General features: G+C 53.0%; 1 protein-coding gene across 6 annotated transcripts in view; it reads right to left on the reverse strand.

Moving 5' to 3' along the window:
• Positions 1 to 23,115, reverse strand: part of JAKMIP1 (janus kinase and microtubule interacting protein 1) — a 140,596-nt gene that overhangs the window by 10,280 nt on the left and 107,201 nt on the right. For 5 of the 6 annotated variants that reach the window (XM_072806585.1, XM_072806611.1, XM_072806604.1 and 2 more), the window contains 2 exons: positions 19,545 to 19,607; positions 17,516 to 17,937 (listed from right to left, as the gene is read on the reverse strand). In XM_072806585.1, coding sequence (XP_072662686.1) covers positions 17,764 to 17,937; positions 19,545 to 19,607 — 237 coding nt within the window. In that variant the 3' untranslated portion in view covers positions 17,516 to 17,763. Of the gene's footprint in view, positions 1 to 2,389; positions 2,594 to 5,561; positions 5,640 to 7,359; positions 7,429 to 13,596; positions 13,663 to 14,355; positions 14,410 to 15,070; positions 15,173 to 17,515; positions 17,938 to 19,544; positions 19,608 to 23,115 lie in introns of those variants that run through there. The other variant, XM_072806614.1, reaches the window with a different exon arrangement.

Genomic DNA, 23,115 nt, shown 5'->3' on the forward strand with positions numbered 1-23,115 from the left:
GAGCTGGGTTTTCTGAACAATCCCTCCATCCCCTGCACATTCAGCCAGCAAACCCCACAAAGGAGGCACAGTGCTGGCCATCAGATACAGGTCAGCACCCAGCTGCCCTGTCTGGTCTTACTGCTGCTACACCTGCCTAATCATGGTCTACACTCGGCAATACAAATAGCTGTCTACACTTGCTGGGAGCACTTCACATGTAAGAGTTCATTTAAACCCTACAACATCCGAGTGAGTAGGCATTATTTCCATCCTCACAAGGAAACCGAGGCCCAGAGAGGTTTGGCCTGGCCAAATCACTTGGCCAAGTCCACACAGCTAACAACCAGGAGAATAGGGTTCAAAGCCACACCATCTGATCTCAGTTTTTGTGTTTTGCAACCCCTCTGCCACCCCAAACTGGCCACACCACGCTGTGCTGCTGTCTGAAATGCTAGTCCCCTTTGGCGGCCACCTGGCATCTTCCTATTTATCTTCAAAACCTGGTTCAGCTGGGTCCTCCACTGGGCACCTTCCCAGCCTCCGGGAAGGAGACCCTTCCCTGCATGTCTTTGCAGGTGCATTCTGGCACGAGAGCCTCAGCCACACGGGTTGGTCCGGATCTGTGCTGTGTTTGTGCTCCCCACCAGGCTGGGGGTGCCCCCAGGCCACTCTTCACTCTCCATGTGACCATCACAGAGGTGGCGGAGAGGCAGTGTCCTTGAAGGCAAATGCCCACGCCTATATCCCTGTGCCAAGATCTTGATGGTACCCGTCAGAAGCCCCTCTTCCCCCCTTCCCTCCCTGCTCCATCCTGCAATGCCCCTCCCGGCAAGGCTGACCATGACTCTGGTCACTGTCACTGCAGATTCTTGGGCTGCATCCTCAGTGGCTTGCCCTGAGCCAGCAACTTGCCCACCCACTTGCCACAAGGATTCCAAGACCTCCCCTCTCCCTTTTATCACCCCCGGCCCCCTGCTGTGCCTCCTCATGAACAGCGTGGCCTGAGCTCCCTCAGATCTCGAGGTGGCCCTGGGAGTGGGCACAAAGCAGCAGCTTCACCACTGTCACCTCCTTCCCCTCTCCCATCCCCACCTCCTCCCCCTCTGCTCAGAAGCCTGGGCCTGGGCCTCACCTCCCCACTGGCCTCACTCATCCCTTCTGCACATCAGACCTCCTCAATCAATGGATTGATGCCTTTCCCTTCACCTCTCTCTAACCTCTCGCCCCCCTTCACCCCTCGCTGTTCCAATCTGCTCAGGAATCTCCCCAGTAATGGAAGCTCTCCCTCCCTCTACACGGGTGTGTGTGCGCACACCTGTGCCCTCTGGCTGTGCACACATTGCTTCAGAGCCCGGGTGCTAGGGAGCAGATGAGCAGATGCTACCAGCACAGAGAGGGCAGCGCGGGGACGGAGGGGACAGCCAGGCTGGGGTCACGGGGGCTGCCTGCCTGTCTTGTCAACCAAACCAAGCCTTGAATGAGGAGCCCTCCCAGTCTGATGGTGCCCCCTCCCCTTCACCATCTCTTTTCACTCCCGTACCGCATGGTGTCTGGCTGTGCACACACACACACCCCCCCCCCGCGTGCTTTCCTCCGATCCGCAGTGGGGGGCTGTGCTGTCTTCAGACAGGACTCTCCCCTACCCCTTCCTGATGTCGCCTCCCCGCTGCTCACCCGGGTCCTTCCTCACCAGTGGCACTCCCTACCAGCTGTGTGACCTTCAGGCACGTGCCTTAACCTTCTTGAGCTCCAGTGTTCTCATCAGAAGGGACATCACGATCCCCACCCTGCAGGGGACACCTCCCACCGCCTCAAGGGTCTCTGATGGTGAGCACCCAGCAAGTGTTGGAGCATCTGCTGCTGCCTCGTCATGCCCATTATCACCCTGGAGTCCTGGCAGCCTGGTTCCCTGCGTGCCGGGCAGCACGTGACACTCACACGGGGCCCCAAACCTTGGAATACGTTTAGGTTTTCAGAGTTAACAACTAACACGGCTACCAGGTCCAGTCTTCGGATTGGCCGTCATCACAAAATACAGCAAAAGAAAGCAAACCTGTTCAGCTACGCCTCCTGGTTTGATGAATCTGACGTTCAAATAGAACACAGATGCTGGAGGGAGAGGCCCCAGGGGACACAGGCCCTGGCTTGAGCAACCACTCAGCAGGGGGTGGGCCCTATCGCTGAAATGTGTACCAGAAAACCGGTTTGCATACGCCACGCCCCTCTGCCGAGAATGCACCTGCTGCGTTGTGAGGACACCCACGAGAGGACATGCCCTGCTTCACGGGAACCGCGCTCTGCTGCCAGCTGGCCATCAAACATGCCTGGAACACCCAGGTGCCCGTCAGAGGGGTCAGAGGCTGGGGAGAGGGCAAGAGGCACCTTGTGCCCGCCACCCGCCCCTCACCTGCTGGGCCTGCTGCAGCAGCTCCATGCGCTCCCGCAGGACCTGGCTGTCGAACTCCCGGCTCTGCCTCAGGATCTGCCGGCGCACCTTCTCCACGGCGGCCTGCAGGTCCTCCCGCTGGCCCTCGCTCAGCGCCTCGCTGGCCCTCCGCCCTGGCTCTTGCTGCAGCGCGTTGTACAGCGTGGCCTCCAGCTCCTGGATTTTCTGAGTGGCCCAAATCACAGACAGTGGAAGATCACAAATGGGTGGACGGTAGCGGCCAGGACACTGCAGCTGCGGGGGGCAGAGCTGGCCATCTCAGGCAGGGAGGGGAGCGTGCAGGGGCCTAGCAGAGCAGCCAGCAGGCACGGGCGGGGGGGGGGGGGGCGGGGAGAGCGGGGGAGCCCCTTGCAGCCCCGTGCACACTCTTTCGAGAACATGTCTAACTCTATTCAATCAAGATGCCCTACTCTGTGCAGGACAGGACAAGGGCTATAAGAAGGAATCATCAGAACTGCCCCTTGAAACGTGCGATTCAAAGAGAGGTTTGGCTCCGCCAGTTTTCAGTCCCCATTTATTCCACCCACCCCCACCTTGGGAACAGATCTCCCCTTTTATCGTGGGCATCAGTGGGAAAATATGTCTCAAATCGCACACACACACGTGGTTTTCAGCCAGCTAGTTCGGAATGCCACTTTAATCTAGAGCGAGTGGTGACAATGTTCTAACCGTGCCCTCCCTTTGTTAGCAAAGCAGATGAGAGATTAGTGGCCAACCGAAGGCTCCTTGTGAAAGGCGAGAGTTTTAATCGTTAGAGGAAGTTATTTCTTTTCTACTTCACCCCCAAGACACTTAAATATAGTTACCTCATGGGAATATCTAGGGACAAAAGAGAAAATTATCTCCTTTTCTGCTTCCCTAAGTCCCCACCCACATGGTCCTCAAACACAAACCCCGTCCTGGGCCAGGCTAACTGTCCCTCTGGTCGTTGTCCCTGCAAATTCTTGGTCTCCACCCTCCGCAGCCAGTCCTACACCAGCAACCTCCGCACTACAGGGCTTCCAGCTGAAAGATCTAGGAACTAGGGAATGGATCCCTGTCTTCCTAAGACCATTTGACCAATGTTCAGTTTGGATGGAAACTGCCAAGAAGAGGTGAGAGGAGGCTTGAGGCAGGAGTGGGGGGGTGAGGGGGATGTTACTCTGGCAAGCCTCTGCAGCCGTCTGGCACCACCCCCACCCTGCCCTGCCTCCAGACCCATCAGCCCAGAGCCAGTCTTGACCTACAGGCATCATCACCGCCCCTCGCCTGACCCCAAAGGACCCCCTTGGGAAATGAGAGGGTGGAATTCTGTTCCCTGGCACAGCCCAAGGGTCCCCATATGGGCTCCACACAGAGCCAGAGCTTGCCGGTACCCACTGGCTCACCCCCTCCCCATTCAGCAGCTGAGCTTCCAGGACACCTCAGGCCACCAGCTTCCAGCAAGGACCCTGCCACCCAATTCCAGAAGACCCACTGTGGACCTGCCCCATCTCACTCAGTGCGATGATGAAGGAACGCCAGCTTGCATGCGGCACCTGCCATCCTCACTCCTGCCCGGGCACAGGGCACCACCACCGTGTTATTCCCTGACCGTTCAAGCCGATCCAGCACGGCATCAGAACGCAATCACACCTCGGGCCTCCAAGACCCCTGAGGCTTTGGAAGGAACGCAGTTTCTACATGGTGGCACGATCAGCTCTCCCAGGGGCCTCCTCTGCAGAACCAGGACTCGGAGGGGCCCCCCCAGGGCCTTCCTGCAGACTGTACTCCAACAGCAAAGGGTGGACACCAAGCTTTTCCAAAATGTGTTGAAAATCACCAATCCTGCCAGATGTCCCTTGAAAAGACAGCCCATGACCCAGTGAGCTTGGCCAAGTACTTGCTTACATCCCTCTCAGAGCCCCGGCCCATCCTTCAACCTTCATCAGATTAAGGGCCCAAGAAACCCTTCAGAGTTTTCCAAACTTGGCCCATTGCCTTCGATGCCTATGGATCTCCTTAAATCACGTTCCTCATAACTTTCTGGGAAACGCTAGGGAGACAGATGAGGCCTGGTGTGAGAAAGGTGTTCACAAAAGGATAGAGTCAAGGCAAAACCAGCGAAGGAACAGTTGAGTGTGAGCAATCCTCCCAGAGAAGGAGGAGACATTTCTATCTTTAAATTGCCCTCTGCACCGTTAGAACATCTTGTGCCCAAAAGGAAGCGCTGGGAGGGTAAATGCGTGGTCCCGGTGAGGCTCGGTTCCCGGGACCTGTGACTTCTCTGGCCCAGGGCTCAGAACCCAGATGCCGATGGTCTTGGGGAGGTGGGCCAGCCCCCGTGCCCAGGCTACTGGCTCTCCGTCTTCCCAGACATGCTCACGGAAAACGAGGGTTTGCGATCTTTTTTTTCAGTTGTTGACTCTGCATGATTTAGGTACAAACTATTCCATAAAATGATTTTTAACTACAGATGACCAGGACAAAGACTTGCTAGAGACTTTGTGGACTGTGCTGCTTCTTCCCGCAAGAAGGGACGCTGAACTCTCCATTCTCTGTGCTGTGGGGACACCTGGTGGGGCCTGTATTATCTCCCTGTCTCACTCGGTGGCCAGAGAGTCCTCAAAGTCATATGACATGTGAACTAGGATGGGATCTCAGTTTTAGCTCATCACCAGGAAGCCCGGGACAAATTTCTGACCCAAACGCAGTATGGCATAGGACCTCACAACAAGTCAGTTTTATTCTGATGACCACCGGCCCCTGCTCTCAATGTTTTGCCTCCCTGTTCCTTGGCGACTTACCCTCGTTCTTGTTCACAGGAAAACTTGCTTTGGAGTTTTATGCACAAACAAGCATTTAAGTATAACAAACACCTAAGAAAGACAGCTTCTTCTCACTTGTCTCAAACAATTACTAGAGTTGAATAAGCATGCCTAAGGAAACCATACAGCTAAGTGATTTTTTGGAAAATCATGATTGATTTGGACAAAAGTGACAATTTCCCTTGAAATGAAGTACAGTCATTCCGGGCAGAACAGAGACAGGGCATTTTGATGGCACCCACATGGCACCGGTGGGGCCCCTAAACATGGCATGAGCCCCAAAGGGAAACATAGCCTCTGAGGTCAAGTCTAACAAGCCAAAGTGACCAACCCACTTCTGGTCCTACCAGGTAAGCCTGGTCGAGGGCTTCCTTCCTGTAGTCCAGCTCCTCCTCCAGGTAGCCCTTCTGCCTGCTGAACAGGTCCTGAAAAAGAGGAGGCCCCCCCAAGATCAAGATCAGCGTGAGAAGCTGTCCCAGCGAGGCTCTTCAGAGCCCACCTACTCACCTCTGCTAGAGAGTGACAGTCCCACCAGCTGAGGACCCGCCAGGTGCTCAAGTGGGAAGGGAGTGATGGTCTGCCCTGCTCGCCCCTCGCATGAGTCTTCCTGCAGGAGCCTTGCAGACCCAGGGAGACATGATCAAGCCTGTCCCACCTCCTCTTGGCTTCCCTTCCTCATGGGTGCCTGACTGCACCAAAGCGACACCCCTCCAACCCAGTGCCCAAGCAGGAATCCTTTTCAGTTCCTCTTGTCTCATCCTGATGGGCCCTGAAGACCCATCTCAAGAGTTCTCAGATGTGGCTCTTCCTCCTCACATGGACGGCATCCCCCACCTCTTGACTAGTCTCACTGCTGTGTGCCTCCTTCCCACGCCCGGTCACTCCTCCAGTCCCTGCAAGCATGGTCCATCCAGAATGCAAATCTCTATTACTGATTGGAAGGATCCTAAGGCAGGAGCTCATCTACTGCAGGCCCTTGGCTTCGCAGATGAGGAAACAGGACCGGAGAAGATCAGTGCCTTGCCCTAGATGCCACAGTGTCCTGGTGGCAGAGGAGGGACTAGATTCCAAGCCAGGGCTCTCTCACACCCTGGTGCTTCCAGGCTGTAAGCGATTCCTTCTCCCTTCTGTTTTCACTTCCCGCTTCTATTTGCAAAACTTGAATTGGTCTTTGAAGACTCAAGAACCATTTCTTCTGGGAAGCCCTCTCTGACATCCTCAGGCTGGGTAAAAGAGACCCCCTCTATGCCATAGCCCCTGGTGAATAACCACCACCGCCGCCATTTATCGGGTACCTGGACGCACCAAGCACTGTGCAAAACTGACTGTGCCTCTCACATCTCTCATCCATTTGCTTACTCACTTACTCACTTACTCATTCACTCACTCATCCCTACAGCCCAGCAGGTGGAACTTGGAATCCCCCACTTAGCAATGAGGAAATGAAGGGCCAATGTATCTTCCCAAACTCTCATGGCCATTAAGGAGGCCAGCAAAGCTGGGAGGACCATCTGGGTGTCTCTGGAGCCACTGGGCCAAGTGCATCAGCATTGCCCACATGTTACTCTAACGTCCTCAGGCTGCATGGGGCTATTGGCTCATGAGCACACATTCCCACAGCCTTGTGGGCAGCTATAGCTCCTCAAGGTGGGGACCCAGCATATTCATTACCAGACCAGTAACCCTGGCATGGCACTGGGATAACAGAGGTTCCAAAAATATATATTAAGTGAATGAGTGAGTGAGTGTAAGAGTAAGTGAATGGATGACAATTACCTGGAACAGCCATTACGGAAAAAGCAAAATTTCAAAATGCAAGGAAATAAATGCATACAAAAGTACACGCAAGGAGGCCCCTGGGTGGCTCAGTTGGCTGCGCATCCGACTCTTGATTTTGGCTCAGGTCATGATCTCAGAGTTGGGAGATCAAGTCCTGTGTCAGGCTCTGTGCTGGGCGTGGAGTCTGCTTGAGATTCTCTCACTCTCCCTCTCCCTCTGCCCCTCCCCCTGCTCATTCTCTCTCTCTCTCTCTCTCAAATAAATAAAAAAATAAAATCTTAAAAAAAAAATAATACATGCAAGACCTCCCTGGGAAGGAAAGTGCACCCTTTCCACCCTCCTGCCTCCCAGAGGGCTGTCTTTTACCTTTTCCCTCTCCAGGTCCAGCATCTTCTGAGTCAGGGCCGCCTCAGTTCCCTCTATTTGCTTCAGCCACTGGAAAACAGCAGGGACAGAGGGCCAGGACATGAGAACCCATGCCGGCGGGGGGCCTCCCACCAAAGCTGAGTGCGCAGGGGCCTCCTCCTCAACGAGGCTCCTGGCCTCCCCGGCCCATCTCAGCATGGCCTTCAGGGCTATGAAACAGGGCCATTGTCTGTACAGGTGTTCAGCTTTGACAGATGTTTGCTCAGGGATCAATCAGGTCTTGGATATACATGCATGTGTGCATGTGTGCGTGCGTGTACGTGTGCATGAATGTCAGTATGTGCGTCCCATTGCATCTGCGTGTCCAGGAGGGAGTTGGTGTGCATGCTGTGGGAGCCTGACTCAGCACACAGTGGGCCCCTGGGTGCATCTGGGGGCTCTGCGGCTGGGTGGCTGAGTGTCACTGAGGTCTGCTGAGTGCTGTGATGGTGGCTTCATGCTGGGGACCTCATCCAGCCCTTCACTCCCGCCCCATGGCATAAGCAGCATCACCCGTTTTATAGGTGAAGACATGGATGCCTAGTTAAATCACTTGTCCAAGGTCACACAGGTGGGCAATGGGGATTTCTAACCCAGCCTGCAAAACTGCCACTGCAGTGGCACCCCCGATCGGCCAGGTGCACCGTGGAGTGAGGGGTGTGCTGAGTCCCAGGGCACGAGGGTGCTGAAGTAGGCCAGCAAGCACCCACCAAGGGCAGGTGACAGGGACAGTCTGCCTCTTCCTGGGTCTGGGCTGGCGGTGAGCAGGAGGCGGGCAGCTGTTTCTCAGGATGGAGGTATGTAGGTGTGTCTTTATGAGGAGCCCACCCAAGAGATGGGCTGGTGGGTGGACCTGTGGGGGGGTTGGAGGGGGTGTCCGAGGGCAGGGGTGTGTCCATGCTTGACAGTGTGTGTGAATGTGTGCATTCGGCACAGTACACAGCCTCCTTGCCTCCAGCCTGGGGACCGCGCCCCCCTTTCCTAGCCTCCCAGCCCCACTTAGCAGCCCCATGATCCTCCTGGCTTTTCTTCTCCTCCCCTGCCTGAGGCTCCCCCTCCCCTTGCAGCCCTGCCCTTGGCTTCCCCCCTCGCTCCTCCCCCGCCCCATGGGTTCTGCGTGCCTCTGTGCTCCCTCAGCTCTCTGCAGTATCTCCCTGCAGCCCAGACAGCCCCCACGTCTCCCTTGATGCCACCCGAGCCTCCCTGGTCCCTCTGATGGGGAAGAGGCCGCTTTCACCCAAACCAGGATGCAGGGAACAGCCTTGATTTCTCCATCCCCTCCCCTTTCCCTTCCCCCTTCCACACGTTGGTCCCAACTGCTCCTGTTTCAAACACCCACCTGCTGCACACCACGGCCCCACCCCTCCAGGCTGCTGTCTGGACCAAAGCCCTCTCTGCTTTCAAGCACAGGTCCTCTCAAAACCCCAATTGTGCTGAAAGCCCTCAGGGACACCCCATCACTCCTGACACTGCTGGCCCCCCAGCCAAGCCAGCTTCGCCTCAGGGCCTCTGCACATGCTACTGTCCCTACCTGGAATGCCACTACCTCTCCCACCCCTGGCCTCAGCCCCAGGCCTTCTCTGAACTAACAGCTATTCAGCCTTCAGGCCTGAGTTGGCTGTCGCCTCCTCCAGGAAGCCCGCCCTGCTTCCTGAGTGTCCTGGGGTCAGGTGCCCTCCAGCATCCCTCCAGCATCCTACCAATGGCTCTCACAGCACTCACCTGACCAATTGCTGTTGTCTGTTTCCCTCCCACAGAAGCCCAAAGGCAGGGACCATATCTGACATGTTGTTACACTTCCTTAACCAGCACGGGCCTGGGATGAAGCATGTGCCCAGCAAACGTTTGCTGAACGAGGGCAGAACATAAGAGTGTGGAGGTCTGGCGGGAGGGACGGGGTGGATGCTGGTTCCATGGAGGGAACGAGACTAGATAAAGCCGTGATCACACGGCTTCCCCCAACATCAGAGTGAGCTTGGCTCCAAGAGTGGACCCCCTGAGCCAGCAGCAGATGCATGTGCCCAAAACAGAGCATTTTGTTAGATGTTGTTGAGGATGCACAATGCCTTACAAATAGATAAGCATATTTTTGGCGGGAAATGAAAAATGTTTCACTTTTAATATCCTAAGACAAGCAGTCCTAAAAAGATTAAAATACTTAAAACTTAAGTGGAAAAAAATCAAAACTCAGTTTTGAATCATTACAACAAGCTGCTCTTAGAATAGGTTTAGAATATGGTGTCCAGTTTCTTCTTACTGTTAAAAAAAAAAAAAAAGATTGACATGCATCTTATGCATAGAAAGAAAAAAATTGACAAGTGCTTCTTGGCAATTGAAAGAGTAAAATGAGGGCAGAAAACACTGGCCATGAGCATCCTGCGCTTGTGAGGTCACGAATTTTGTATCGAGGAGAGTCCACCAGGTAGACCCCAGGCCACGCCCGGAGAGTAAGCACCCAAATGCAAATGGTTTGCACCATCCTCCAGGAGGGAGAGGTGTGGGGACACCTGTCCCCCCAAGCCCTCTGGGGAGAAGTGAGACAGCCTACAGGGAGGACATTCTGTAGGAAGCCAGGTCTTTGCCCACAGGTGCAGGGCCCCAGAGCTGGGGGCTCTCTCCTCTAAGACCCAACTCTCCCTTGGAGACAGTCCTGAGACCTTAATGCCAGGCCAACTATTGGAAAGCTTGACTGTGGCCACAGGCCTACGCTGAATTCACTCACCCATTGCAACCAGTGAGAACACAATTTTTTTAAAAAAAATCTTCCATCTGTCTGATTGGTTTTGACTGTTTCTCAACTAGTTTTGAACTTGAAGGAGCTTCATAAAGAAGTGTGACTCGGGCTCCTGGCTGGCTCAGTTGGTTAGGCATCGGACTCTTGATTTCAGCTCAGGTCATGATCTCGGGGTTGTGGGATTGGGCCCCATGTTGGGATCTGCACTAGGGGTGGAACCTTGGGATTCTTGGGATCCTCTCTCTCCCTATCCCTCTGCCCCTCCCATCACTTCTCTCTCTACATCTCTAAAAATAAATAAATAAAATTTAAAAAAAAAAAGCAGTGTGATTCATGACCACCTGTAAACCCTCAGATGTCCTAGGTTCAAGTTCCTTTGCTGGGCATGTGCTGTGGGCAGAGGACGTAGGGTAAGGACAGATGTGGCTCTGACCTTGGACTCTGCTAACCATCAAGAGGGAATGGGGCTTCCCCAGGCAAGGATAGGAGCAAGATAAGCCCCCAGAGTAAGATGCCCTGGCAAAGTCATCCAGGAGCACTGTGTGGCATTCCTTTTTTTTTTTTTTTTTTTTTTTTTTTTTTACTGTGTGGCATTCCTAATTAGAGTTGCACCTCACGTATATGCTACAGTGCTATATGCACTGTGCCTCCAAATAATACCTCAGTTTAGTCAGATACTGACACTGAGTGACAATTTTTAAAACAACATGCATTTGGGGGATGCCTGGGTGGCTCAGTGATTGGACGCCTGTCTTCGGCACAGGTTGTAATCCTGGAGTCCTGGATTGAGTCCTGCATCAGGGTCCCCAGAGTGAGCCTGCTTCTCCCTCTGCCTGTGTCTCTGCCTCTATTTCTGTGTCTCTCATGAATAAATAAAATCTTTAAAAAAAAAATCATGCATTTGGTGTGTGGGGGGTGGGGCTCCAATCCCACTGTCAGCTCAAGAGCTCCAACTCATGCATGCTTGCTCAAGACTATCCCCATTCCAGCGCTGATATCCCCACATCCCAGGAACCCTAGGACCAGGCAAACTGGGCAGTCTATTTTGGCTGGGGAGGGGGTCCTGTCAGGGCTCTCAGCTGGCCCTGCAGCTGGTCCCACCTTTCCTCTTGGGGCCACTCTCAGCACCGACATTCCCTGTAGGGGGACATCTAGCACTCCCAAACCTACAAGATCTTTAGACACAAACCTGTGGCAGGGCTGGCATCTCCTAGACCCAATTTGAGAAAATGGGAAAATTCTGGTGTGAGCCACTGCTCAAGGACTGTCCCAGTTGGGGAGTGGGCCCCTCTCATCTGCACCCAGTTGGCTGGTGAAGCTTGGGGTGGGGTGACGGGTCAAAGAAGACAGTTGCTGTGGGCCACACAGGGGCTCGAAGGGGGTGCATCGCTAATCTTGCACAGTTGCTGAGAGGAAAAGGAGCAGATCTGAGGTGGGGGACCTGAGGCTGCAGGTCTGGACACCCACTATTTGCCAGGCTGTGGAGCAGAATGTATCAGGGAGGGTCTGGGTGGGAGAAGGAAGTGGGGGCTACTCTCAGCAAGGCTGTGAACTCCCTACAGTGTATGGCCTTCCAAGAGACTCTGGGGGTTGAAGAGAGGGAGGCCCCCAGGCTTGCTGCCCAACCCCACCCCAAACCAGCCACTCAAGTCACAGATGATTCCTGCTCTTGATTCACCATCTACCATTGTTGGCTAAACCCCTTTGCCCTGGATGCTTAGTAGCAATATTTGGTTCTGCTTAAAAATGCCATGTCCTGGAGTCCCAACTCTAACCCTGCAAGGTCTGCAGACTCAGTTTTGTGGCTCTGAGTGATCCAGAGACCAATCTGCGAAGGCCCCTGCAGTCGGCAAGTGGTGGGCCAGGAGTCCACCCAGGAGGGGCCTCCCAGGGGATGAAGAAGGAATTGCTGGGCCTGACATCACCATATCCTCCAGGGAGCGCTCAGTGCTAAACTGAGTCATGAGTGTTTACTAGGGACTTGATGTAACACTCCCCAGAGCACTGCTAGCGGAGGCTAGGCCGTCACGTTTGGATACGTTGGTGAGAGGGAGGTTTACTGAATGTGAACCATGTGCCTAATGCTGTACGGTCACCTGCCGCTAATGGGCCAGCAGCCAGCCGGGTGTGAGTCAGCATCACCCCCTGTCCACCTGAGGACGTAGGCTCAGCCAGGTGAAGTGACTTGGGGGGTAACTTACCTCCTGTGTGACCTCGGGCAAGGCTTTGCCTAAGTCTGTTCCCAAAACCTAGTATCCTTCTCATGACTAGGGAGGAAGGACAGTAGTCCAGGGAAGAAAACTATTTCTATTTTCAACGTCCTTCCAAAAATTCTGGAAAGAATCTTGATTATGATCACTAAAGACTTCATTGGGACTAAACTAGTATTTTAAAGTTTAACTCCTGTGCTTTGAAAGGAAAAGCTCTCCAGATGGGACTGCATAAAAGTTATGTGTACCTAAAATATCCCAAACAAAAGGAAAAGGTAAACAAACCAGGAATGTATTTTTAACAAGCACAACAAAAAGCTATTAAGCTTTTTATACGTAAAGCACACAGAGAAGTCAGGAAGAAACACCGTACTCATGACAAACACGTATTGAATAAATGTATGAATATACGAATGAATTAATGAATTAATGAACGGACGAAGAACAAACAAACCCAATGGAAATCGTCAAAAGAAATGTAATTACAATTCACAAAGAAGGAAGAAAACAGATAATACACAATAAAAACCCAATATCACTAGCACTCAAATCAATGCAAAAGGAAACATGACCATCATGTAATTTTAGCCTATGGAACTGGCAGGGGTCTTTAGTGGTGACACGCCGGGGTGAGCGTGGAACCAGCAATGTGGTCACACTCAGGTGATATTGGTACCAGAGGAACTGGTACCACTTTTCTTGAATTTTGACAACATTCAATCTCTGAAAAGCCTCCCTACCAGTTGGCCCAGTGATTCCACACCTAGAATTTATCCTGAAGAACTGTTTTCAAAGACGAGCAGGAATCTACGGTAAAGACATTCACCGCTCCGTAAGGATAAATGGGGGGGGGGGGATGGAAAGGCCCTAAATATCTAATAGCTGAGGACTAATTAGCTTACGGTTTAACCGCAGGGTAGAAGGATGGAGGGGGGGGGACCCTAGGAGGCAGAGTGAAAAATTGGAAGCCAGGTACGATTTCAACTAAGTCTAAAAAATAGAAAACCTGGTAGGAAATGCACCCCAGCGAGGCAGATGCTTTCCTGGGCGGGGCTTTCCTTTGCTCGGGAGCTAAGCTCTCCAGGGTAAGCAGGTGCGGCTCCGGGCAGGAAAGGAAGAGCATGCGCGTGCACATGCAGACGGGACGAGGGGGGCAGGCCCCGGAGCCAAGCGAGACACCCGCGTGCAGGTTCCTGCGGGGCGCCGGGAAGCTCGCACACGGTGCACGGACAGCAGTGCCGCGGGGCTCTCTACCTTTTCACACAGGGCAAGCACAGTTCCAGCCTGGATTATTGCAACCTGTTCTTCGTTCCTCAAATTCTACAACACAAAAATGGGGGAAGGGCGTTTTACACTGGACCCCACATCCACGCGCAGGCAGCGCTGACCGGCTCTGATGCCCGGCCCGAGAGGCGACCCCGGGGCCCGGCCTCCACTCTCTGAAGGCGCCGGCCTTGAAACGCAGCCGTGTCCTACCTGGGGCCAGGCCTTTTGGAGAGAAGGGCCTGTCTGAGCCAATCTTTAAATGAGGGCAAAAGGACCACGATCTGATGTCGGGAATCTTGAGGGATCCCGGTCTCCCTCTGGGTGCTTGTTTGTGCGCCCTTGCAGGAGCAAGGGAGGAGCTAAATCCAGAAGCTAAGTCTGGAAGACCCCCCCTCCCATCCCGCCCCGAGACACCGCAACCCCCCTGTGCCAGCGTGACCCACCCCTGCCCCTGACAGCGCCACCCACCCATGACAGCACCATCCACCAGTGACAGCGTGATCCACCCGTGACAGCGCGAGCCACTCGTGACCGTGTGATCCACACATGGCAGCGCGACCCCCCCCACCACCCGGTGACAGCGTGGCCCGCCCAGCCCCGCAGGGGGCACGGCCACACAGAAGCCTTACACTGCATATGTCAGATCTCTTCGGTTAGGAAGAAACCAAACCAAAAGGGAAGAAAAGGCACACACAGCACACCCAGGTGGAGACAAGAGCGCGAGCAGAAGCCGACCGGCATAATTACCCCGTTATCGCCAAGGATATCTAGCTTCTTCATAAGTTCAGAAACATTCACATCCTGGAAAAGATTGCCAACGTTCATTTTGCGGGAGCTGCCAAGCCCGCGCAGACCGGTCTCTAAGCGCCGCGGCCTCGTCCGTCCCTCTCGCCCCGCGCCGCGGGGGCCAAGCGCTCCTGGCAGCTCCTTCGGGGGTCGAGGGAGAGAAGGCAGTGACTGCCACTCATCCGCTGAGCTTTCCAGAAAGGCCCGAGGACTGGCGGGGTCAGGAGGACCCCAGCCCACAGCCGCCTCTCCCGCCCCCTCACTCACTGCGCCAGGCTGCTGTGCTTAGTGCGGTTCTGATGTCACCCCCACGTCACGCCAGGTCACGTCTCGGGGTGGGTGCTGCCATTCAGACCTCACACGCGTGAGACCGCGGCTCCGAGAGCTCGCAGCCTGGAGCTGGGAAGTGGCCGAGCTGGGGTGCGCCCTCAAAGCTGCGTCCCATGGCTCTGCCCTTTTAGCACGGGTACAAATGGAGTGACATTTGGTGACCCTCTGAAAAATGAACTCTGGCTTTCAAAATATGGTGGGGGTGGGTGGGTTGGGCTGTCTCCTGACCATCGGTTCTATGTCTGGCACAAAGGCACAATCCCCCTTTACTAAAGGCCGAGCCTGGCATTGGAGTGGGCGGGCCCCTGGCGGTGGGTTTAGTGGAGGCACCCCCCAAGCACGCTACCTTCACTCCTTCCTGGTGACAGAACAGTTGGAGAGCGCTGCTGTTGTTCTCAGGGAAGGTGGTGATTTGGAGGTTAAATGCTGGCGACCTCCGCTCTCTCTCCTGGAGAAAAGATTTGGTTTAAAAACAGAACTTTATTGGATTATTTACCACTTGCCATTTTTCCCACGTTACGCAGCAAAAACCAAGGCATTCCAGTTGGCAAAGGTGTTACTAAAAGGAGCACAATTCAGACTCCCATCTCCTGGTCTGCGAAGGCCCACGCCGTGGTCCCGGCCTCTGCCACACACTGGATCTCCTGTAGAAATGTGTCTACTTCTTACCTACTCAGCTAGGAAGAAATAGTTAACAAGGTGTCTGGTGTTCACCTGCTGTGAGATGGAAGCCCACGGAACCACAGATCATCATTCAGTTCTCCATTAGAACAAGCGCGTGAAATCTCAACAGACAACACAGGTACCAGCTACCGTGTGTCCCCTGTGGCACATCACTCTCTCATTGAATCCTTACACAATCCCACGAGACAGGCATTATCGCTTTCATTTGGTAGACAGGGAGGCTCGAGGGGGGCCCATCCTGGTCCCTCACTACTGGGCGGCAGGACCAGGACACAAACCCTGGATCCACTTTTTTTTTTTCAATAGAATCTGCTGACTTTGTTCACAATTTTTTTTTTTTTGAAACGTACTAATACATCAGTGATCATTCTATCCCTTTCTGAGGCTGATAGTCAGATTTCCATTCCTGAGGAAGGAAAAAGCAAGAATTTTCCCAGAAGAGGTGCTTATTAATCATACATAAAGCGACACGTTTAAAAAAAAAAAAAAGGACAGGAGAAGCCCAGTGATTTATAGGGATATATTACATAGATCTGCCTTTAAAACTTGAGCGACAGACAGGCTAGCTTTATGGCAAGGCCAGCAGAGAAGAGCTTTCCACATTATACCTTTAGATCAAATTGCTTTTATTTTCTAAAAATGACAGTAAGACAAGTAAGCATGCTTTGGACCATTCCTGCAAAACCTAGTGACAGCTTCCATGGGTCTCTTTAGTCACTCCACTAAGAACTGTAACCAAATGAGCACTAGCTTGGATGGTGGGACCTAGCTCTTGATGAGGCTAACGGAGAGAGGAAGGGGAGCCAGTCACTCAGTTAACTCTGCCAAAGCCTCACCTGGCTAACCTGGTTTGAAGCTACTCAGGGGGAATAGTTTATTCCTCTTATTAGCCAAAAAGACCAAAATTCACAATGGCTTCCTTCCGTGGATGCCTTTCTACCTACAATCCTTAGATGGAGTCTTCATTGAAAAGGTGACAATGGAAAGCTCATATTTGATACGAACAAAAGTCAGAAAATTGGTTTCTCACGGCTCTGAAAGATGGTGGAGACAAAGAAAACTCTAGCACACTGAGCAATACTCATGGAAATCTCATGAGAAAGACACATGACAAAGTCCTGTGAAAGGCTTCCTCGCTGGCCCAGGTGGGCACAGTGACCTCGCTTGGCTTCCGACTCCTACTGCATGAACGGAAGAGCCCGTTCGTGCCCAAGCAAGAGTTGAGTAGCAGGGTAATACTTGGTTTGGAGACATTCAGGCCATAGGCCATGCCAACACGACAAAGGAAAGGATGGTAAGTTCTAGTGCAAACAAGTGTAACGGAAGCCAGGAGGAGGAAACAGACCCAGCGGGACATTGGTGTTGCAAGGGTGCTCGCTTTTTCCTGCGGGATCCGTGCATGCAAAGGCTTCAGCGGAGGGACAGCGGGGCCGTGACAGGTGCTCAGAGAAACGGGTCACAAACGTAGCTGATGTTTCAAATGTGGATGGTTTTTAAATGGCAACAAACAAACAAAAAGAGAGTATGAAGTAACGTGGTAGCAACGCAAGGCAGTAACACACCCGAGGCAAGGTCTCAGTGGGAAGCAGGAAAACCATCACTATTCGTAACGCTGGATCCAGCTCTGTACTGGGGATGTCACCAAAGGTGTGGAACGTGATTGCTACCCGCGAACACCGTTCAGTCTCTCTCTGGGCTAAAGAGCGGTTTTGAGTTGCAGGTCGAGTTACAAATAGCAAGTTTTCAGCGCAACCCTGCCGTGACACCCAGGCCTGCATTCGCTGGACAGGGAGCTGGAGCGACCGTGCGGGTTTTCTCAGACACTATGCAAATAGCTCCCGTCCCCCTGCTTCCTTACTTACCTGTGTTTACCTGGGCAAACAGAAAATGGGCCCACCTACCAGTAAACACACTACAGAGTCGGCTGTGGGCCAGGTGGGACCCTGCTCTTTCAAAAGGAGAGATTCCCTGCATGCAAGGTCACTTAAAAAGGTGTGTTATTAATTGCAACAGTGCTTCTGTCCGGGTTTGCAGAATGCATACCAGGTGACTATGCATGCAGGAAAGAAGTAGTTATGGAAATGAAACACAAATAAAAAAGGCAAAATATTGCAAAAACAAATTATTTTATTAAGTGCAAAACAAGCCGTAGGCAATAAATAGATTAGCTCTGGTACATGTCCAAAGACTTCGGTGAGCATTCTCTCCAGAACATATTAAGGCAGTGAAATTATTCTGAACATACAGATTTAAAAAAAAAAAAAAAGGAGGTCGGAGGGAGGGGGAAAGGAAAGGAAAAAAGAAAAAACAACTCTACCACGTCCCTTTACACATGCTGGAGGACATCTGGGAGCTTTACATGAATTTCAGTTTGGGTTCAAAGAGAAGGTCTGCTCCGTTTGAGAGCGCACAACAGATAGAGTCTCTTACTTCGAGCTCCAGCACTCGGAACTCTAGCAGCTCGTTCTGGTCCTTCGCATCTTGCATTTCATTCTTCAGCTGGCTCTCTTCCATTTCCAGTCTGTAAATCTAGAGCAGATGCACCTGGGGGTTAGCAGGCGGGAGGACCACCATCTCCATGGGCACCGTGGGAGACACGGCCTACTCAGTGTAGACCGGGGCCCGGGCCGGGGCAGGGGCGGGGGTGAGGGGACAGTGCCCATTCTGTCCCTACAGCCCCAGAGCCTGGCCTGGAAGAGGGGCGCCTCAGAGACTTGCTGAATAAATGTCTGATGGGGAAACTGAGGCACAGAGCCATGGAGTCCCTTCCTAAGGTCAAATGTGAGGGAGGCAGGGGTGCATCATGAGCGCTTCTGATCCCAAAGCCTGCGTGGGTTCTTTTTGCGTTGCATGCTCTCCAGCCCCCCAGGGCGAGCCCTCCCAGACAGAGTGTCTGCTGTCATGCTGCCGGAGGGCCCAGGAGAAGGCTGAGTGGAAGCAGCTCTCCTGAAGGTACAAGTCCATCTGGGAAGGTGGGCTGCCCAATCCAGCACCCACCAGGAGACCCTGGAAAAGCACCCTAATGGCTCTGTGCCTCAGTTTCTGTCCAAGGAGCATAAAGCTGCCCCCACTCTCCTGGCTGCAGCCGGGTCCAAGAGAAGGCATGCCACCTTATCGAGGGCTTCCAGGCGGCACAGCTGCCTTTGCCTCTCCCTCCTCCTGCCTGGAGAACCACAGGGGGTTCTCCACTGATGGGGGCTGCACCCCAGGGGACATTTAGAAACAGCCTGTTTTCCCCAGGGCTCTTGGAATTTAGTGAGCCAGACCAAGGGTATGAAGTGCCTCCCAAGGCATAAGCCCAGCCTGTGGGGCAGTGTCAGGTCCTGTCTCAATGCTCCAAATGCTATAGGGAGACACAGGGCAGTGAGCGGCCACACAGCTGGCCAGTGATAGGGCTGGGGCTGGACTAAGACCCCCTCCCAAGAGTGCAAGGCCTGGTTCATCCAGGGCAGGCATTCTAGGATGATCAAAGACTAAAGCCCAACCTAGGTCTGTCTGGTTCCACTAGTATGGAAGGTTCCAGAAAAAGCAAACCTATATGGACAAAAAGCACAACAGCAGTTGCCAGGGGCTGAGGGGTGGGAGACAGGGAGGGACAGAAGGGACCTTTACGGGAGCCTGAAAATGTTCTAAAAAATTGTGCTGTGGTAATTTCTGCTCAACTCAGTAAATTTAGTTAAACAAAACAAGTCTGAATTGTACACAAATAGGAAAAAAATAAAGCTATGGTCTGGTTCCAAAGCATTAAATCTCCTCCCCATGCTCTCTCTCAAGAAGAGTCTGGAAAGTTCCATGACCACAGAAGGAAAACAGGCTCAGCTTTGCCATCGTCATGGCCTCTGGTCCACAAACGAGACTCTGACAGCCGGAGGGCCTGCCCAGCATTTTTGGTCTACACCAGCTCTGAGGCCTCCCCCCAGAGGACAGCACTGGGACCAATGGCTGGGAAGCCTGAGGAATCGGGCTCTGACTCAAGGTGAGGGACAGGTCTCTCCTCTGAGAGTTGGTCAGGACCTGAAGGGCTGCCCCAGAGGCACTGCGGCAGACCCTGCACAGCTCTGTGGACCCCTGAGGTCCCCGATAGTCTGGGCTCGGTGATGCTCTGAGGGGCGGTGACAGGATCTCTGCCCACATACCTTTTCCAGCAAGTCCTGGTTTGTTCTGATGAGCAGCTGCTTCTCTTCCACCCACTTGGAATCCTAAGAGAAAGCACTAAGTATGTTCACAGTCCTTGAAGCAGACAGACAGCCAAAGAGCACAGGCAGTGTCAGCGACCAAAAAGCAATGCAGAGCTCTCAGTGCAAAGGTCAGAGAAAGGGATGTGGCTAGAAAGACTCCATCGTCCCTCTAAACCTTTACACCCCAAAACGAGAGCTGGCAGGTTTGTGGGGCATCCCTTCCCCACAGCTCATGCTCCCCACGAGCGCACAGAGTTCATGCCATGAGCATCCTTGACAAGAGCCACCACAGCGGGGCCGAATTGGCCCTGCACGCTGGCTTGCTCACCACGGCCCCTGGACTGGCACCCAGGGCACACCCTGAGGGTCTGCCCCACAACCACGGACTTGGCATCATCACAGGGACACGCTTTTGTGCATTCTGGTCCCTCTACCCATGATGCCCTAAGCACATTTCTTTGCGTGGTCAGGCCCTATCCTGGGAAGTCCTGTGAGCACAGGGCACTAGGTTTGTTTCCACTGTGGCATCCCCAGCACCTAGCACAGGGCCTGGCACACAGCTGGCACTCAATAAATACTGGAGGATGGATAAATGGATCAATGAATAGGTCAAAGAACTTCCTTCCTCCCTTTTCTCAGCTCTGATGGCCTCCTGTGTGCTTCCTTCCACCCAATACATATCACCCTGTGTTGTCACTGGGTTGACATGTAGGACCCACGAGGCTGTGAGTCCCTGTGAGGACAGAGCCATATTCCACTCATATTTTTATCTGGAGCAGCTGTCCCTTCCATCTGCATGCACACAGCCCTTTGCAACGTGACTTTGGAGCTCCACCCAGTGAGCGATGACAGCTGTTTCTCCGACCCTGAAGCTGCACTTGGCTGTGGTGTGCTTTGGCTTCTCAGATGTTAGCAAATGGGACTCAAACAGAGTCTTGAAATGTGCACGTGCAGTGAGCCCTGCCGCTTCTTCCTGTCCCCAGACCACTAGGCAAAGAAGCCAGGTTAGCTTCCTTGAGAATAAGAGACCACGACTGTGATTTGTCCTGTCCACTGGCACCAATGCCCAGACAAGACAGAGAGGCCATTGCAGGCCACCTAGCCCCAGCTGATGTGTTGGCAAAGCAGCTTCTAGAATGACTTCCGGTGAGACCAGCAGAAGAACCACACAGCTGAGCCTAGCCCAACCTGCTGACCCATGGGGTTGGGAGCAAATAAAAAGTTTATCATTTTAAACAAGGTTTGGGGAGGTTTGTTACACAGTGAAGGCTAACTGACACATTTTCCCTGCACACCTAGCACAAAACCTGGAGTGGGGCAAGGGCTCTAGTGGGTGCTCCCTGAACAAACTCCCACTTGTTTTGACCCAAACTGGCTCTTCCATGCAGCAGATGCTGAGGGCCAAACAGCCCCACAAACACAGGGCCGGGCATCCTTGGGTGGGAGCGAAACTGAGTTGAAGACAGTGGTCAGGAGACACATGAGCTCAGCCTCGAAGCAGTGCCGAGGTCAGTGGCAGGTAAAATAGGAGTTTGAGAACAGCCTTGTCTCCCACCTGGGCTCTTCCCTGGCTGCTACTTCTCCCCATTTCTGCTTCCTCAGTGTGTAGAGTACTATGATCACCCCGTTTCAAAGATGAGGAAAAGACACAATGTCAGCTGCACAGGTCATGTGACACATCAGGCAAGCCTGTCATGGGGTGTGTGCTGTTTGCCACTCCCCTGCCTCGGTGGAGCACTCTGGGCCACAGTGACGGAAGCAGCACCCAAGGGCTGGCCGCTCGCCTACCCACTTGTGCACACAGCCATGCTGCAGCGAGCGGCTTCCTGGGCCTCTTGAGGTCTGCTTACTGGCAGCCTGCCTTAATTTGAATCCTGGTCATCACCCGAGCCCTCGTCCCACTAACCAGACCCCAGGCAGAGTGAGTTCTAAGGCACCTGTTGAGAATCTCGTAGAGCCCCTTCCCTGAACACCCCTCCAAGCCCCCAGGTGCCAGCCCAGGACCTCGGGGAGCCCTCACTAGACCTCCTTAGCCCCCACGGCCTGCCTGTGTGCTGGGGCAGTGGTGCCACCAGACACTCCACCCAACTCCACACAGCACTTGCCACCCTCCCAGTTAGGTGGGGCCACGTGACCGTTCTGGTGAAATGTGTGGAGGCAGCAAACTGCCTTCTGCCCTCCTCCTCCCATGCAGGATCCCTAAGTAACCGCATGGAGTGGGCGACCCTCTGCCTACTAAGCAGGAAACTCACTGTGGTGTGCCATTTACAAATTCTGGTTATCTCTTACCCCGGAAAGAATGGCTGACCTTAGTGTGACCTTCTGAGAGGCTGGCCCTCCACCCAGAGTCCTCCCTCCATGGTTGTCCCCCAATCGAGGGCACAGGTCTGGGTCTGGGCTGTGCCTCCCGACTGTGCCCTGCTGTCCACCAGGCCCTGTTGCACTCAGAGAATGGACACACAGAGAAACCCAAGGGCCAGGAGTCACAGCATGGAATCCCTAAGCACGAGCTGCAAGGGCCAGCTCAGTTTCCCATTTAAATCTTTGATAAATGCAAAATACCATGGACTTTCTTCAGAGAGTTAGAACAAATTATTTTAAGATTTGTGTGGAATCAGAAAAGACCCCGAATAGCCAGGGGAATTTTAAAAAAGAAAACCATATCTGGGGGCATCACAATGCCAGATTTCAGGTGGTACTACAAAGCTGTGGTCATCAAGACAGTGTGGTACTGGCACAAAAACAGACACATAGATCAATGGAATAGAATAGAGAACCCAGAAGTGGACCCTGAACTTTATGGTCAACTAATATTCGATAAAGGAGGAAAGACTATCCATTGGAAGAAAGACAGTCTCTTCAATAAATGGTGCTGGGAAAATTGGACATCCACATGCAGAAGAATGAAACTAGACCACTCTCTTGCACCATACACAAAGATAAACTCAAAATGGACGAAAGATCTAAATGTGAGACAAGAGTCCATCAAAATCCTAGAGGAGAACACAGGCAACACCCTTTATGAACTCAGCCACAGTAACTTCTTGCAAGATACATCCACGAAGGCAAAAGAAACAAAAGCAAAAATGAACTATTGGGACTTCATCAAGATAAGAAGCTTTTGCACAGCAAAGGATACAGTCAACAAAACTCAAAGACAACCTACAGAATGGGAGAAGATATTTGCAAATGACATATCAGATAAAGGGCTAGTTTCCAAGATCTATAAAGAACTTATTACACTCAACACCAAAGAAACAAACAATCCAATCATGAAATGGGCAAAAGACATGAAGAGAAATCTCACAGAGGAAGACATAGACATGGCCAACATGCACATGAGAAAATGCTCTGCATCACTTGCCATCAGGGAAATACAAATCAAAACCACAATGAGATACCACCTCACACCGGTGAGAATGGGGAAAATTAACAAGGCAGGAAACAACAAATGTTGGAGAGGATGTGGAGAAAAGGGAACCCTCTTACACTGTTGGTGGGAATGTGAACTGGTGCAGCCACTCTGGAA

Source organism: Canis lupus, chromosome 2 (assembly GCF_048164855.1).
Source record: "Canis lupus baileyi chromosome 2, mCanLup2.hap1, whole genome shotgun sequence".
NCBI lineage: Eukaryota > Metazoa > Chordata > Mammalia > Carnivora > Canidae > Canis > Canis lupus.